An 18306-nucleotide genomic window follows, 5' to 3' on the forward strand; every position below is an offset into this window, starting at 1 on the left:
TATACAGCGTTTGCCATTTTTATTTTAGTCTCTCACAAGTGTACATTTATTTTGTAGTCATTAGTGCTAAAGACAAATTTGCTCCCCAACTAAAATGCTTGTTCTATTTTAGAATAAACAACAAAAAATTTTTCATTTTTATCAAGATGTCAATTTTAATTTTCAGGGTTTTTTTTTTTGTATTGTCAGCCTTCCCATATAAAACAAGAAGTGACAGAACTATGTTTAAGGTGCTTATACTTACAGTTAAATGTTACCTTCTCTCCCTGTAGTTCATTCATTTTGTTTCAGGAGAAATGAAGTTACAAAGCCAGAACTAGTCTTCTTTCCAATTCAGTCTTATACTTAAAAAAAAGTTAGAATGGTTCCTAAAGGAGGGAAAAAGAGATTTGGCAGTTGGTTAAGACACAAGGCTTGTAGCCCAGTACAGGAGTGTCAACAGGAAGTGGAGATAGGAGATTCCTGTCTTCCCATCTGACAGGCAACCATGTGCTTTAGAGTTTCTTCTGTTATAATGGATGCCTTAAGAATGGAGGTCCAGAAGTACAGTTGGCAGCCCTCTGAGCATTTGCTTCAGGTAATTAGTGATTCAAAAGTCTGAGCATTATTACAATGGACTTTAACTTACAGCTAAGAAAGATGAGGACATAAGGCTCAGAAGAAAGAGGCTAGACAGTGGAAAGAGGATATACGATTTGGACTTTCAGTGCTGGCCTAGATGGACCAATCCCTGCCCTATTGCTATTGATATCTTTTTTACCTTCTTTAATACAAATTCTTGAAGACATTTATATGACATAGAAAGTAATGTTTTTATTAGCTTGAGTTTAAAAATTAATCTCTTAACTGATAGGAAAGAACCACACCCTTGGAGTTTCTAGATGTTACTATGCTTTTATTTCAAAATAACATTTTTTAAAAATTAATGTTTCCTAATTGTACTAAGTACTTACTCAATTCAAGAAATTTTGCTATAAGAAACAGAAAAAAATATCTTCCAAAATTTCACTACCCAGAAGCAGCTTGCACTGTAATGTTTTAACTCTTTTGTCTTTGTAGGCCAAAATCAAGTTTTAAAAATAACTTTTAAATATACCGAAAACAGGTTCATGTTATCCTTTCTATATAAGGGGAAAAAAGAGTCTATAATTCCATGTCCAGAGGTGGGCAACAGCATATTACAGATGCTCCTGAAGTTGCTATCTTACTAGCCAAAGCTCAAAAAATACCAGTGTATGTTTTATTGTTGGATAGTATAGAATACTGATTAGAACATGTGGGCTTTCAGAAAGTGTAATGATAATTCAGAATCCTAATGAGTTTTATTTTTATGTTAATTCCCAGAACAAATTTTAAAAGTATATATTAAAGATTATAAGGTATCAACTGCCAGATAGGAGGCCAAGTTGTTTCATTAAATGAAATTCAGAAATTTGACTGAAAACAATTTTTTTTAATCTTCCTTTGGAATTTATAATTTACCTCTTCCAGGATTCTTTAAAGTTTTATTCCACTAACCTTTGACAACTGGCCTCTGGCCCTAAAGGTGAGAAGTTTAATTTAAACTATGGTTCTCATGGACCTAAGCCTTTTACATCTTCAGAGAGAGAGGAAGACTTAATCACTGTATTTCATTTCCTTGCTGATAAAGCAGTCAAGTGGCCTTCTTTATTATAAACTGCAAAAAAAGTAGACCATCTTTCCTCCAGGTACAAATCACAGTTAAAGGAGCTCTGATGCCATATGTTGCTACTAAAGTTAGTTGCTCAGAGTTGGTATCCCTGCTGTAGGTTGTCCTCCAGAAGCCTAGCTGGGGATTTTTCGAAAGGAGCAGTTCCATGAAGTCTTTAATTGGTGTTCTACTAGAGTGTGCCTAGTTATCAGCCGTTGTGTAGACTGTAGAGCTTAAGAATTCCACCTTATAACCAAAACATGCTGTGGAGCAGTGGTATTGGGAGTGTGAAGGTGATAAAGTCAGCTATGTGCGACTCTTGTGGTTTGGGGAAGAAAAATAGAAAGAAGCCTTACAGGGAAGAAAAGTCCATCACAGTTCCTGAGCACTTCCTGCATACTCAGCATTGTATCAATGCTGGTGCTGCTGTGTATTCATTCCATAGGACCTTACTTCCCAACCTTTCACACTGTGGCAAACAGAAAACTATGAAATTCACTACAGCATACTAGGACAAACAGATGAGGCTGCTGCTGTTCAGGGAACACTGCCAAGGAATGCTGGCTCATGCCCAGACCCTGCCCAAGTGTCCTGCAGGCTGAGCAGCATTGATATCTGGGCCCATTTGTTCTCAGCACATGATTGGGGTCATTAGCTAGACTGCAGAAGTCTGCAGTGTGGTCTGAGCCTTAACTTTTTGCAAGGTAGTTAATATAAGGCCATCATTCATGAGTTAATAATAAACATACCTAGGTGACTTGGAAAAAGTTCTTGACATCCAAAGTGTCTAGGAAAACTAAAGCTCCTGTGGGAAGTAACTTTGGTTTGGTGGTCTGTATTCTGGAAATGCAGCACTATCGTGAGAAGGTAAAGTCCACTGAGCAAGAGAAAATAGAGTGGAAGATGAAAAAGAATAGGGTCAGAAGAAGCAAGGACAGTTATATAAGGGAACCTATGTGGAAACAACTTATTGGTGGGCTTTGGAATACATTTTGCTAAGCAAATAGGTGTTCTTAGGGTTGTGATACCTTCAGACTTGGAGTCAGAGTTAGTCTTAATGAAGGTTTCTTGCTACAGAAGATCTAATCCCAGATTTATTTAAGGTTTTCATTCCTAAACTCATGTATTCAGTAAGTTTGGTCACTTCTAGAATGTAAATTAAGTATCTTTTATGAAAATTAGGTTACATTTAACTTCTAATCCGTAGTTATTTTTCAGTGCAGTGATCTCAAATGAGTTGCTATTTTCCAAAGTATGTGTAGTAGAGAAGTACTTAAATATATAGCAATAATTCCTAATATTAAATAACCTTGAATTTTTATTGCCAAATAAACCTTCAGTGGAACCTAGTCACCATTAGAATTTATAGTCAGTGTGAAGTTAAAACTGGAAATTAGCTCATGGATTTTAATATAAATTAATTTGCATTGCTAAAATATTATAAGCAGTGTTTACATAGTCTTAATATGCTGCCATGCACGTGTCTGTCCTGTTCCTTTGAGAATGAAGTAGAGGAGCACAGTTTACATACCCATATGTGAACTCTGTATTAAAAATGGGATGTGGTCATAGCTTAGTAATGTCAGTCCACCCCCCTTCCCCCTGCCAAATGCTCTAAGTCAAGCCTATCTAGTTGAATGTAGCAAGAGATTCATATTCCTAAGTTCTATTAGATAATCAAATAAGGGCAGAGTTTAAAAACAAAAATTATGTTACATCATGATGGTGCTTTAAGGTAATTGGGTAACACCAAATCTAGCATTTCTGCCGGGGTCTTAAAATATTCTTATATTATTCTCTCATCTGTGATTGTATCCGTGAACTTCTTTTAGATTTCCCTTAAGAGCAAATGATTAGCCATCTGATGCTATAACGTCATTTTTAAATTCTGTAGCAAATTGACTATCTCAAGTTTATAAATCAAATATTTATTGTCATAAAATTTGCATAATTAAATTTAGGTTCTCAAATAACTGAAGGTACAGTCCTTAAATGTAAGGTAGTGATGAGAAGCACAAATGCCCTGTAAGTAGTCACTACCGTAACTTCACTCTCAGGCCTCCTTCATACCCATAGTCCTTAGATGAGTTAAAATTTAACTGACTGTGAAAAATACTCTCCCTTTTTTGTTCATCAGAATGTGATAACTCTCTTTAATTCTTACCTGATTTCTACTTTTTGGTACCCTGGTGAGATAGCAAGTAATCATATTGAAGTTGGTATTAAGACCAAAATCATGCTTTTTTTTTAATGGGGGAACCCTAAGACTACTCACTCAGTCCATTGAGGGGATAAAAGAGATGGCTCTTCCCATCCTGTTTTGTTTACAAACGGTGTTGCTCAAATTTAGGTGACTGGCTACTAGGGAAATAAATGAATGTGGAATTGAGGATGGAACAAAGAATTCAATGCTTTACAATAAATGGACTGTATTTGAGAGTTCAAGAGAGGATTGGAGAAAATAACTGAGTATGTAAAAAATGGTAAGTTTCTGATTGTTCAGTTGAAGGCAAGTAGCTGGCTCGATGAAATGACATAATTGAGTGTTTTCATCTGGGACCCTGATATCTTAGCCTCTATCTCAGAATTGAGAAATGAGCAGAGTTTATCAGAAAGGATTTTCATTGCTGGTATCTTTTGTGTGTGCATGATGTATAGTACACACAGCAATCCTTATTGATCCTTCACCAGGTGTATTATTTACTTTGCCTTCCAGGTGTCCGCAAATATGGTAAAGATTTTCAAGCTATTGCAGATGTAATTGGCAACAAGACTGTTGGCCAAGTGAAGAACTTCTTTGTAAACTACAGGCGTCGGTTTAACTTAGAGGAGGTATTGCAGGAGTGGGAAGCAGAACAAGGAACCCAGGCTTCTAATGGTGATGCTTCTACTTTAGGGGAGGAGACAAAAAGTGCTTCTAATGTGCCATCAGGGAAGAGCACTGATGAAGAAGAGGAGGTGTGTTTGTGTATGGAATTTGAGCTGATATGAGTCGAGGGGTCACCATTTTCTGTGGTGTCCTGTAAGGTTAACTTGTCAGAGGACTAGCTAAATGAGCATGAAAGGTTGGCAATACACTTACTCAGTGGTGCATCTCTCGTGACCCTTACGTCATAATGACATGCTCAGTTCTGATCCTGGAAGAATGGAGAGTGTATTGTTCTTTCATAGTCTTATTTTTATTTCCAGTGTAAAGCTGTTTACTAATAAAGATGCCTGTTTGGTAGCTTCGTTGCTTTTTCGTTTTTTTGTTTTGTTTTGTTTAAAATAAAAGAAGCTTGTGCTTCCAAAAAATACCGGTGTTATGTTTTTGTTTTATTTTGATTTGTTTTGTTTTTCCTGTGACAGCCCAAACTATATTGTATAAAGTTCATTAGGAACTATCAGTCTCATACATGTATTTCTGTTTCCTCACCTCTAGGCACAGACCCCACAGGCTCCTCGGACTCTGGGTCCATCACCTCCTGCCCCATCATCCACTCCAACACCAACAGCCCCCATTGCCACTCTGAACCAGCCTCCACCACTTCTTCGTCCAACACTGCCTGCTGCCCCTGCTCTTCACCGGCAGCCTCCTCCACTCCAGCAGCAGGCTCGGTTCATCCAGCCCCGGCCAACTCTAAATCAGCCTCCACCACCTCTCATTCGCCCTGCTAATTCTATGCCACCCCGTCTAAATCCAAGACCAGTGTTGTCCACGGTTGGTGGTCAGCAGCCTCCATCACTTATCGGAATTCAGACAGATTCACAGTCCTCACTGCACTAAAATTAAATTGGACAGAGCTGCAGTAACTCTCACCCGCACCATTATACCAGTGCTCATCTGACCGATGCAAAAGAGGAAAGACTAATCCTAGATGCTGAGGCTGCGAACTAGTTCTGTGGCGGCGGGCTAGCATAGTGGGTGGTGTCTAAGAGATTTCTCAGTTCACGCAACTGAGGTGCTGCATAAGGAAGAGCCTACAGTTAGCCACCTTCCTAGGATATATGTTCAGCAACATGATCTCATAAAAGGAAGAAAGAAAAGATTAAATGCTCTATATACCAAGGGTTCTTTTGTTTTTACTGTATTTATTGAGATTTCTTTATATTCTTGCCTCTTCACAGTCAAGGCTCTTAGTAAAGGAATATCGACTTAGGAATTGTGGAAACTCCTTAAGTTTCTTAAGTTAAGGATGTTTGACATTTTTTCTTTTTTCTTTAATTTAATTTTAACATTTTCCTATGTTAGGAGTGCAAGAATAAATAGCCTGCATTTCAGATTTTGGCATATGTTCATTTAATGCATATTTAAGAAATTATAGCTGCATATCCCTTTTTTCAAAAAGAAATGTTGCTTTTTTTCTAAAGGAATGTTAATATATTCCTTTCAAAGAAAGCAATTTAATCAATTGCAAAGCAATTATATGATACCACAAAGAATGTACTGAACCTACTAACCATTTAAAATAGAGCTTAGGGTCCTAGTGCAAAGTCCTTGCTTAAAGGTCATTGACCCGTCATCTATCAGTAATAAGAGGATCAGAATAATAATTTTCCATATGAATGAGGACTTAATTTGTTAAAGTACAGTACAGTCTTTTAAGTTCCTTGAAAATGAAATTAATTTTGATTTTTTTTAATGTTTCTAAATGCTGTCTGCTTTTAACTAGTAGTTACCTACATCTAGGGACTTTAGAAGAGAATTATATTTTGTCAGTTATGTGAAGATAGTGGTAATGGAAGCATTTATTACAATACCCTTTTTGTGTTTAGGCTCTGAATTTAAAATTGCCCTTACTAATATGGTCTGCATTAAATATAAATGATGATTTCTTGAATAATCTATTGTACTATTTGGGTACATTTGTGTATTTCTTGCAGCCAACCTATATGGCTGAGTTTGGTTTAGGGTAAAATCATCAACATTATTTTATAAAATAAATTTAAGAATTTGTTCTGTGTTATCTAAAGATGTATCAGTATATTGTCACAACTGTGCTGTTAACTTAAAACTCTGAGATCCCTTTTTATAAAGAAACAAAAAAAATTTCAAGTCTTAATTCAACACACAATCATTAAGCACCTACAAAGAATATTTTACAAGTGATTGTATTTCAACAATGTGTTACTAATATTTTTGATACAGTGATTTCATAATGGAATCATGACCTGTGCAAAGGGACGGATCGCTCAGATTGCTGTACCAGTGGAACTTAGGGCTGAACGTTTGCACATTCACATTCTTACCACACACAGGACCACTTCACAAAAGAGCCAACATCGAATGGCCTGATTTATATTTTGAGAGGTACATATTCCCAAATTATTGGGAAAATAGTCCCTACCATTGGCTCTAAAGCCTTAAAGAGCTATAAACTTAAATCCATTGACTAATTTTAATTTCGACACTTCTTTCCATTAAGAACGTTGACTTCTGGCACGATCTAAAACTTTTCCCAGGATGTGTCTGTCATTCTCATTGAATCGTCTTAAGTAGTTCCTGCCCCTGGATTGTAACCAGATAAAATCTAACTTAAAATACTTAATATTCAAGAATTTATACTTATTTTTACTTTTAAGAGTCATGGGGGACAAAGTATCTAAAGAAAGTATCTAAAGCCTTTTTTGTAAGTGCTGAGGTTGTCTTGCATATGTGCACACTCTACAGCTTTTCCTGTCTTGTCTCTTGTCAGTAGGCCTTCAGTATACGGTCTGTGGCATATGTCAGTCAAGTTGGTCAGCACCAGCGTCTGTCCAGCTGTTACGTATATTGTGATTCATTTAAAATCTGTTCTCTCCCAGCCGTGGGACAAGGTGCTGTATCTGAGGGATGTGCTGTAATTTGATTTACGTACACTAGAGCACACAGTAGAAAAATCTTAGCTTCAGTAGGAATATGACACATGTATATAGTGAGATGTCTTTATTGTGTGCTTTGCATATTTTGTAAATATTTTGCACGTCATTAATTTTCTTTTTTCTTTAAGCAGTGTTTGGCCTGGAAGAGTGATATGCTTGCTGCTTAATCAAAGGATTAAAGAGTTAAAGATGTCTATGTCTTCTATTTTTACATAATTTCATGTTGTATGCGGAATTTAGGACCTCTTCACTGTGAAATACTAAATATTGAATTTTTTATAAAAAGAGAAAAAGCCAAACCTAGAAATCTTTTAATGACCATTTTATTAATTCAAGGTTAATTTTCGTTTTTGAAAAATCTACACCTAAGTATTTTTTTTTCATTACATAACTAAAAATAAATCGCACTGTTGATATACATCTGGTAATATTAATGAAAAAATACTTTTCTCTAGTTTAATCCCAATGTATTATGGATGGAGGTTAAAGGTAAGTTATAATCGAGCCTTTTTCTTAATCCTACAATTAAGTGAACAAACTATAAGGTAAAACAAAGATGAAAATATAAAATTTTGTCTTAATAGGAATACTTGTAGGTAACAAGCAAAAATATGTAAGGATTTTCAAGAATATTAAAAATGTTGCAGATACTTGCTTAGTTATTAAATATGTTGTATTTTAATGTTTTTTCCTACTATCAAAAGGGTCTGTTACCCGTAAATGTTGATAACTGCCAATCACTTAACACTGGGGTCTTCTCACTTATCAGGGTCTCCTCAGAGAGAAGAATAATCAGACTTAGAACTCAAAGCGGGGGTCTTTCTCTTTGTGCTTCCCCCAAATGAATGAACACATTCTGATTGCAGGAGATGGAGGAAAAAGAAATGTATGCCTGTTTTTTCTTTAATTTAGACATCTAATGTAGATAATCATCAGAAGGTATCAATACAGAACAAATCCAAGAATGAAGTTTGGGGAACCATACTGTGTTATAAAATGTCTACAAGAAACTACCTCATTTTCTGACAGCGTTTGTGGGAATACATAAGCAGCTTCCTCTTAGGAAAAATAGACCACATGCTACCCTACCAACTTTAATCTTTATCATAACTTTATAGCGGCGTTAGTGGGCTAGTCTGCGGCACTAACAATAGAGTCTAGGAGTAAAACTTCAGAAGGAGTGATCTGGATGCATGAGTGTGTATCTAAAAAACCATGAGGCCTTACTTGCCTTTTTTTTCTCTCTGAGAAGTCCTGTATACTTACAAGAAAAACAGTGAAGGTCAGGATTTAGTTTTGGATTGAGATGTTTGCAAGTGATCAGATTTAAAGCAAACTATTGTCTGTTGTTAAGGGGATGTGTCTTTACAATGTGGTGACTTAAATTTTAAAATCCGGAAGCTGGAATTTGGGTGAGCAGAGTGAGGAAAAGATGCTGGGAAGGTAAAGGGAGCGGTCTAGGAGCAGTTTCACAGTGTAAACAGCATAAACGTCAGTCTCCCCGGATGCTTTATATTCCTCTGGGTTCTTTTTAAGAAAGGTTAAATTGTTACCCTGTGCTACTGACTCTTAAACAGATAAGGTACAATTGCCAATAAGATCTTGAGTAGTACCACAGCACAAAATATCTAGCTTGCTGCCCAGAACAGCTGTAATTAGCAGAATTTGGCTTCAAGAGGGCTGTATCCCCAAAGCCATTTCGTTCACATGCTTGCTGTGCCCCATCCAAAAGCTCGAAAGTAATCAGAATTGTTGAGGGGCTTCTCACTTGGCTGACATACACAAGAGTGCCCCCTCTGCTACAATGACTCCCAGCTCCACTGAGAGAGTTACTTCTGCACCTCAGTTTTTCTACCCTACCAAAATCTTAACAAAAATGACAAATGCAAGGAACAAAATAGTCCTTACCAGCGCTAGAAAACTGGGATTGTGCCACCAGCAGATGGAAACAATTAGGAAAAAACCTCACAGAATTAAGGAACCTCCCAACTTCATAAAGGCAAAAGAGTAGAAAAACACTGACGTTCTCAGAAGGATCCCATAATAAGGGCAGATTGGAGGTGGCTGTATGGGGCAGCCCCCAAGGATTCCCGCTTTCTGCGGTATTCATTCCCTTGCGTGTGGACTGGTCTTAGTGACTTGCTTCTGCCCAATAGGATACAGCCAAGGTGATGGGATGTCTGATTAGGTTAAAATACTGTGACTTCTGTCTTGTTGGTAGACTTTGTGCTGCGTTCTTTGCTTGCATGCGTGATGAAGCAAGCTGCCGTGTTGGAGAGGTCCGTGTAGCAAAGGTCTGAGGCCAGCCCCCTACCAAACCAGTGAAGCACCCATGTCCTTAGAATAACAACCTGCCAGGAACTCAGTCCTGACAGCAACTATGTGTGATTGGAAATGAATCCTTCCCCATTTGGGCCTTAAGCTGACTAGAGCCCAGTCAACACCTTGATTGCAGCCTATGAGAGACCGTGTGCCAAAAAACTAAGCTAAGCTATGCTCAAATTTCTTAATATAATAGAAACTGTGAAATGAGTGGTATTTGGAATAAGTTTGGGGGTAGTATGATATGCAGCAATAGAAAACTAATATACGGAATAATATATACCATCTTAACGAATCTGGAGTAACTATTAATGTCAAAGATGGTGATTTGATCATGATGAAGTTCCAATTCACAAGGATCCCTGATAGAACTGCAAAAAGAGGAGACAAATCTGCCATTAAAATCTGTGATGTCAATACCCATCTCTAAGCATTTGATAGAACATGAAAATCATAAGTAGGAATACAGAAGACTTGAACACTATTCTACTACATTTACCTAATTGAAAAGTTGAAATCATTCCACCTACCAACAGCAGAATAGACATCTTTTTATGTACATGTGAAATATTTCCAAGCTAGACCACGGTCTGTTCCAGAAACAAGTTTTAATAAGTGGAAAAGGATTCGAGTCATCCAAAGTATGTTCTCTTGAGTACAATGGGATTAGAAATCAACAGAAGTCTGGAAAACTCTCAAATACTAGGAAATTAACACATTTATAAATATGCTGTGGGTCAAAAAATAAATTACAAGAGAAATTAAAAAATATCTTGAACTGAATGTACAAGTGAAAACATGAAAAAGCCATTGGATGCAACAAAGCTATAGTTAGAAGGAAATTTATAGCTTTAGGCATTAAATTGGAAGAACAATCTAAAAATCAGCTAAGCTTTCTTTAAAAGCGAGAAAGAAGTAAATGCAACTTAAGGTAAACAGAAAAGAGGGAATCAAGAATAGAATTGAAATAGCGAAAAAGATAAGAAAACAATGGAGAAAAAGCCCTGAAGCCAGTACTTCTTGAAAAGATTAACAAAATTGAAATTTCACTACATAGAAAATTTGTTAGATCAAGAAAAAGTGGGTAAATTATTAAAATCTAGACTGGAATAGGGGTCATCACTAGGTAACCTACAGGAATTAAAAGAATTTGTAAAGGAATATTACAGACATGCCAACAAGTTTATGAAATGAACAAATTCTTACCAAAACTGTCCCAAAAGGAAAGAGAGAGTTTAAATCAAGTAAAGAAATTGAACTTGTAACTTAAAATCTTCACACACAGAAAAGCATTAGCCCAGATAGCTTTACTGGTGAAAATTCTTTCAACTCTTCAAGAAATAATACAAAACCTATACAAAGTCTTTCAGAAAAAAACAGGAGGAAAGAACACTTCCCTCCTCATTCTTTAAGAGCATTATCATTGAAGACAAGAAAATTTCAGACATATCCCTAATAAACAGAGGTAAAAATAATCCTTAACAAAATACTAACAAATAAAATCCAGCAACATCCAAAAAAGGATTGCACAACATAACCTAGTGGTGTTTATCCCAGGAATGCAAGTTTGGTTTAACATTCAAAAATCAATGAAGGTAAGTAACACCAGGGGTTTCTCAGCCCCACCACTATTGACACGTTGGGCTAGATGCGCTGTGTTGCTCATTATAAGCTGTATAGCAGACACGAGTAGCACCCTCTTCCCCACCACCAGTGTGACAATCAAAAATGTCTCCAGCCATTAGTTACCAAATGCCACTCATGGAGTAACACCCCCAGTTGAGAATCATTGCAATAAATCACGTTAATAAAATAACGGCGAAAATCCATATGATCGTGTCAATAACACAGAAAAGACATTTGACAAAATCCAACACCCATTCATGATAAAACTCTCAGGGAACTAGAATAAGGAACTTCCTCAACCTGATAAAGGGCATCCACACGAAACCTGTAAGTAATGTCGTACTTAATTGAGTGCTTTCCCCCCTGGACTGGGACCAACGTAAGGCTCTCACTACTTTTATTTAGCATTTTACTGGAGACTCAGCCAAAGCCACAGGAAAGAAAAAAAGATGTACAGATTGGAAAGGAAGAACAACAATTGTCTTTATTTTAGATGACATGATCTTGCATGTAAAAAAATACTAGAAATAATGTGAGTTTAAGAAGGCCACAGTATACAAGATCAATATAAACTCAATTGTATTTTTATGTAGCAGTGATGAATGATCTGAAAATAAAATTAAAAAAACAACTTCATTGCAATCGTACCAAAAAGAATAAAATATCTGGGAATACCTTTAACAAAAATGTGAAAGGCGTGTTCATTGAAGTGTATAAGATATTACTGAGACAAACCGAAGTAGGGCCTAAATCAATGAAGGGCTGTACTTGTTCCCAGATTGGAAGACTTCATCTCGCTAGGATGGCAGTTCTCCGATTGATTTATAGATTCACCCTGATCCCTCCCAAAATCTGAACCAGCTTGTTTTGTACAAATTGACAAGCTAATTCCAAAACCTACACGGTAATGCAAAGGACTCAGCCCAGGAGCCGGCGAGCTTTTCCTGTAAACAGCAGGACAGTCGCTGTTTCAGTCTTCGCAGTCCACACAGTCTCCCGCAACCATTCATTTTACCATTGCCGTTCGTGAACAGGCATGGCCGTGGCAATAAACCTTTGTCTACAAAGACAAGCACCAACCCGAAGCAGACTAAACAGAACAATTTTGCAAAAGAAGAACCCAATTTTGTTCTTTTGCAAAACTGTGTGACTTACACCAACATTTGCATACGAGTTACAAAGCAGCAGTAATGAAGGCAGTGTGGTATTGGCTTAAGGATGGACATACAGCTCATTGGAACTGAATAGAGTGCAGAAATATATTCACACATACACGGTCAATTGACTTTCAGGGAAGGTGACAGAGTAATTGAATAGCAGAAAGAACATATTGGTATTTTTTAAAATCCCTGCTTCATACTATGCACAAAAATTAACTTGAAATGGTTCACAGGCCTAGATGTAAGAACTAAAACTACAAACTTCTAGAAGAAAATGTGAAAAAAAGTCACCAAAAGGATGACCCGTAATAGATGACCCATAAAAAGGATGACCCATAAAATGATAAATTGGATTTCATCAAAATTTTAAGCAAACCTTTCAAAAGATTCAACTAAAAAAATAAAAAGGCAAGTCATTGACCAGGAGAAAATATTTGCAGAACATATATCTGATACACAATTTGTATCCAGAATATAGAATGAACTCTGAGAACTCAAGAACTCTTAAGTCAATAATAAGAGGACAAAAAAATTAAGTAAACAGAAGATTTGGATACACATTTGCCAAAGAAGATAGGCAAATGGCAAATGAACGAATGGAAAAATGTCACATTGTTACTAATAAGGGAAATGCACAGTAAAACTGCAATGAAGTACTTATCCACTAGACTGACTAATATTTTAAACGCTTTTTAATCTTCACCCAAGGATTTTTTAAAAATTGATTTCAGAGAGAAACATCAGTGTGAGGGGAAACATTGATCAGTTCCTCCGTACACACCCCAATCGGGGGTTGAACCTACAACTTTTCGGTTCATGGGACGACACCCCAATCAACTGAACCAGCCAGCCAGGGCAAGAATGTCTAATATTTTGAAAGACTGACAATACCAACTGTTGTCAGGGCTTTGAAGAAACTGGAACCCTCTCCCAAGGCTGGTAGAAATGTAACATGATACAGTGATGCAGCCCCTCTGGAAAACTGACAACTTCTAACAGATTAAAATGTACATGTACAATAAGACCCAGCGATTTTGCTCCCAGGTATCCACCTAAATAAAAATGAGCATGTATGCCCATACAAAACCTCGTGTTCAAACGTTCATAGCAACATTGTTGATAATAGCTTGAGACTGGAAATAATCCAAATGTCTCTTAGGTGGTAAGTGGATAAACAAAATGTGGCGCATCCACACGATGGCGTACTATGCAACAATACAAAGAAGAATACTGATATATGCAACAAAATGAATGAACCTCAGAAACATTATACTGACACAAAATATGTATTTATTTACATAAAAATTTCAGAAGTGCAAAACTGCGGATCCCCTCTCGCCTGTGTGAAGCGCTGGGAGTTGGGGTTGGCTGCAGAAGAGCAGAAGGGGAGGTGGACTTGTTCTAGCGTTTCACTGGGGCCATAGTTACATAACGGTACATGCACTGAAATTCATTGACCGGGTGAATTTTGTGGTATTGAAAGTAGAACAGTAAAGTTGTTTAAAAAGGAAAAAGTACGAAGCAAAGCATGTGCAGTGGATGCAACAGCCCAGCGGATGTACCCCACGAGAGACCCTCACTGCGCCTGTAGGCGATCACATGGGGGGTTTTCAGGGTAGAGGGGCAAGGCTGTGGGATATGGAGGTGTGTTGGAGTCAAAAAACATTTGAACTCTGTCAGTTTTCGGTTTTCCAGGCTAAGCTCTTCTCGAGCTTATGCTTTTCCTTCTGTCTTGTTTTCTGTGAAACGGAGGGTGTAGCTAACCAGAGTTACAAGATCATTGTTTAATATCTGTCCATATGGAGTAGGCACCATTCTCAAAAAGAAGAAATACCAAAAAACGGCCTTCCTTGTTACCCATGTGTTACAAAGTCTAACAAAACCAAACTGTGCCAATCAAATCTTACTTCATGGTTTGTAAGGCCAAATAATAACCTTAAAATCTGTATTTTAACGCCTTCCAGTGACTATGCAGAATTAATATGTTAAAATGTTTTCCAAGCATTAATGGCAATTGATGTGTGAATCTTAATAAAGGAATTCAAAACGGACAGACTCCACATTTAGCCAAGCGGTACAAATGAAGACAGCAGGTCCAATCCTGAAACAATAAACATCTCATTTGTCCAACAAAAAGGCTGATGATCGGACAATCAAACCATGAAGAGAGAGTGGGAGGGGTGAGTGTATGTGATGAGTGGGGAAACCCCAGAACAAATACAGGATACAGTATATAGCCTCAGGAATACCAGTCAGGAACAGTCTGATTTTTTTTCAAATGGGTGCTGAGCCTATACATCCATAAATAAGAACAGAGGGAAGCAAGTAGGACAAAGAACAAAACACACGGTCTGTCTCGAGCTCCTAAACTAAAAGGGCAGGTGCTGCGTGCACATGTATGGGGGATGCGTGTCCACACCAAGACCTGCACACGAATGTTTACAGCAGCTTTTATGGATAACTGCCAAAGCACGGAAGCAACCACGATGCTCTTCAGTAGATGAACTGGTGAATAACCTGGGGTATGTTTATAGATGTATCTTCGGAGAAAGAGTGTGTGAAAAAGAAGTCTTTTTGTTTTAAATTACATCCGTCCTGGGAGAAACACACACACACACACACACACACACACACACACACACACACACACACACACACACACACACGCCGCCCGCACTCCCTGCCTCTCTTCTTGTGGTGAGCTCAGCACTCTGACAGGCAGAGCTGTGGCAGAGGTTATGTAATGAAAGCCCAGGGACTGCGTATCTCTAGGTCAAGAAATTAAGTACAGAAAATTCACAGATACTCATGTGTGTGTTGCTCAATGCAGGACCTACTTAGTGAGCAAGGGAGCATGCTATGGGCTCAGGCCCCTGAGGTTTTGCCTGAGAGCGGTTTCTGCTCTGTCACATTTTCCATTACAAACAAAGACTTTCCACTGTAACTTGCGATGGAAGTTAGAGGTGCAATCTAAACCCCAAGGAGAGGATTTTCCCTCCTTGTCTGATCTCACTAATCTCTAAATGATGGGAGATAGGACCTTTTAACCCTGCTTTAACGAACGCACTACATTGATCAGTCTTGTCACGCAAGGGCAGCCTAAGGAAGATAATGTATCCATATACTATTCCAGTAGGTGGCGCCCTCCTCTCTCCATCAGCACCATCTCTTCTCTGACAGCCCGGGCTGCAGTCTCTCACCTCCTTCAATGTATCCGGGCAAGCAAGCAGCTGAAAGCCATGTCTTTGCGAAGTCAGGGTGATCTTAGGGTGTTTAGAAGAAACATAAAAATTTTAGCCCTTTTCTTCTGTGTAAAAAATTAGTATACAGTTCAATCCTGCCCTTATATTTATAGATGATTCTAGTTTCAAGACTGGGTTCTGTTTTCTGCAAATATTTTGAGAACAACAAAACTGCTAAAATTTGTCTCCTTAAAGTTATCCTGTTCGAATTCACATCAACCATTTCTTTGAGGGGCAGGGTGATATAGCGGCTAAGAGCAACAGAATCAGACTTCCTGGATCAAATCTCACCTCTTCCAAACTAAGAATTTGGCAATTTGGAGCAAATGGTTCAAGAGGTGAGTTTTCTCATCTATAAAATAGTGCTGATGATTAAATGGGTTAATATGGATAAAGCACTGAATGTATTACCTGGTATGCAATAAGACAATAAATCATAGCTATAACCACAAGTATTTAATGTTTGTATTATGTGTACATTGTGTACTGTTCTTCCCATCTATCTTCAAGATCCTTGACGAAAGGCATCACGTCTCCTCCATCAGACCGGCCTAGGTCCCGGGGTTTGTCTTCTCTACTCTGCCAGATGCTCTGCCTAGGATTCTGCGACTTGCAAGCGGCCCTGGGAAAAGGGTCTTGACTGCCAACAACCAGCCATCTGAAACTCTCCTACCTTTCCATGGAGACACAGAGCCCTGGGTCATGTGGCACCACTGTGATTCACTGTGCACCCCAGCATACTTGCCGCCACTGTGATTCACTGTGCATCCCAGCATCTGATTCCATCCCATTTAAAGCTTGGGTATCTTTCTTGAAACAAATTGGCTGTTTTACTCAGTTGATGGAGAAGGTGGGGGGAGAGACAAGTGAATCACAGTCAGTGCCAGTACCAAAGACCCTCTGCACACCCGCATATACGCATAGTAGACTATGCGTTTCTAGCCACCAAAAGGAGATACACCTTTACAACATATGTTGGCTTACAGTGTGCTGGGCGGGAGGGTGGGTAAGAAGAGGGGAGGAGGAAGTAGGTAACCATAAGGGAAGGTACACTGTGCGGGGAGCAGGGAGAGGTACTAAGGTCCACAGAACGTTGCTCTGTGCCGGGAGTGCCGGGACGTCATGGCATTTGGTTCTCACAACAAGACGGTGAGGTGGATCTAGAGTCCCGAAGTGGTGCCCCAGGCCTCATTTCCACAGGGAGTGGTTAATCTGGCTCACCAACCAAAAGGTTTGAATCTGAATTTCTGGCTCTCGTTGAAAAAATAAGAGACCAGGTAAGGACCCGTTGGCACTGAGCCTGGCTGCTCCCTGAGACCCTGGTAAGTGCCCTTGAGTGCACCGAAGTTCCTCCCCTTCCCCAGGACTACACCCCGCCTCCCTGCTCTACGTTTCCTCCCTGGCTCCCTATCGTTATTCTCCCCTTTTACTGGTGAGTAATTGAAGCTCAGGACAGCTAAGTAACTTTCCCACAGTTGTCAAGCTGAAACTGGAGAAGCTAGAATTGAAATTCGGGGGCATTTCCATCTGAAGTCCATGCTCTTTATGTGCCGTTCATTTCCACAGAGATTTATAGAGAACACAGACATCCAGAACATAGGCTCATGGAGAGAAGTAGCGTAAGGAAGAACCCTTTATTTAGGAGCCTGGAGACCTGCATTCACGTTGTAGCCTGGCCGCTGCTGAGAGTCTAGCTTTCAGCAGTAACTGCATGTGACTTCTCTGGGCTTCAGAGAGCTAAGCTGTAAAACGGATGACCAGGTCTACTTCACAAGGTCGTTCTGGAGGTGGAAAGAAGTGTTTGGGAAGCCCTTGGTACAACGACAAACTCTCCAACACTAAGGGAATACACAGGCCTGCAGCAAGGAGGGCTGGCAAATTCGTGTTAACTGCACAAGATGTATACTGTTCAAACCCACTTGAGAAAAATCGGAGATAATTTTTATATGCAGATATTAATGATTCTAGCGAGGGTGGGTTAAAGTCCTGATTGCCCGGGTAACTCTCTGGCCTCCTGCCCAACACCTTCCAGCGCGGCCGCGGGTCCTGCGAGCCTCACCTCGACCCCTCCCGTGGTCCCCGCCCCAGGCCCCGCCCCCAGTCTCGGCCCCACCCCTCCCCCTCCGGGGGCGGGGACGTGCGCTGGCCTAGGGTGCCGAGATCCTCGCCCCGCCGCGCGGTGGCCAGCTGCTGCCCGGAGCAGTCCAGCGCCTGCGGACTGGCGCAGGCGGAGCCCTGCGCGCCCAGCCACAGGTGAGTCCTGGCAGGTCGCCGCCGGCGGATGAAGCCCCCGCGGCCGTAGGGCTGGAGTGAGGGGACTCAGGGGCTCTTTTCGGCTCGTCCCAAATACTTTGAAATCGAAAGCGCAGCGGCGGCAAGAGCTTCGCAGCCCCCTCTCGGTGCTCCGCGCCGGGTTGCTGGGGTCTCCGGCGCATCCCCGACT

At 39.5% G+C, this 18306-nt stretch overlaps 2 protein-coding genes across 17 annotated transcripts in view; both read left to right on the forward strand.

Annotated features, from left to right (window-relative positions):
- The window catches only part of RCOR3 (REST corepressor 3), a 51468-nt gene extending 43763 nt beyond the window's left edge, over nt 1-7705 (forward strand). For 2 of the 4 annotated variants that reach the window (XM_024552306.4, XM_024552314.4), the window contains exons 11-12: nt 4389-4630; nt 5094-7705. In XM_024552306.4, the coding sequence (XP_024408074.1) occupies nt 4389-4630; nt 5094-5438 (587 nt within the window). In that variant the 3' untranslated portion in view covers nt 5439-7705. The remainder of the gene's footprint in view (nt 1-4388; nt 4631-5093) is intronic. The other 2 variants (XM_024552330.4, XM_024552336.4) reach the window with 1 other exon arrangement.
- Nucleotides 7706-18009: 10304 nt separating this feature from the next.
- The window catches only part of TRAF5 (TNF receptor associated factor 5), a 44389-nt gene continuing 44092 nt past the window's right edge, over nt 18010-18306 (forward strand). For 8 of the 13 annotated variants that reach the window (XM_053915740.1, XM_053915743.1, XM_053915744.1 and 5 more), the window contains exon 1: nt 18015-18116. The gene's annotated coding sequence lies outside the window, so the exon portion shown is untranslated. Of the gene's footprint in view, nt 18117-18306 lie in introns of all 13 variants that reach the window. The other 5 variants (XM_053915742.1, XM_053915747.1, XM_071219769.1 and 2 more) reach the window with 3 other exon arrangements.

This window comes from Desmodus rotundus, chromosome 12, assembly GCF_022682495.2.
Source record: "Desmodus rotundus isolate HL8 chromosome 12, HLdesRot8A.1, whole genome shotgun sequence".
Lineage (NCBI taxonomy): Eukaryota > Metazoa > Chordata > Mammalia > Chiroptera > Phyllostomidae > Desmodus > Desmodus rotundus.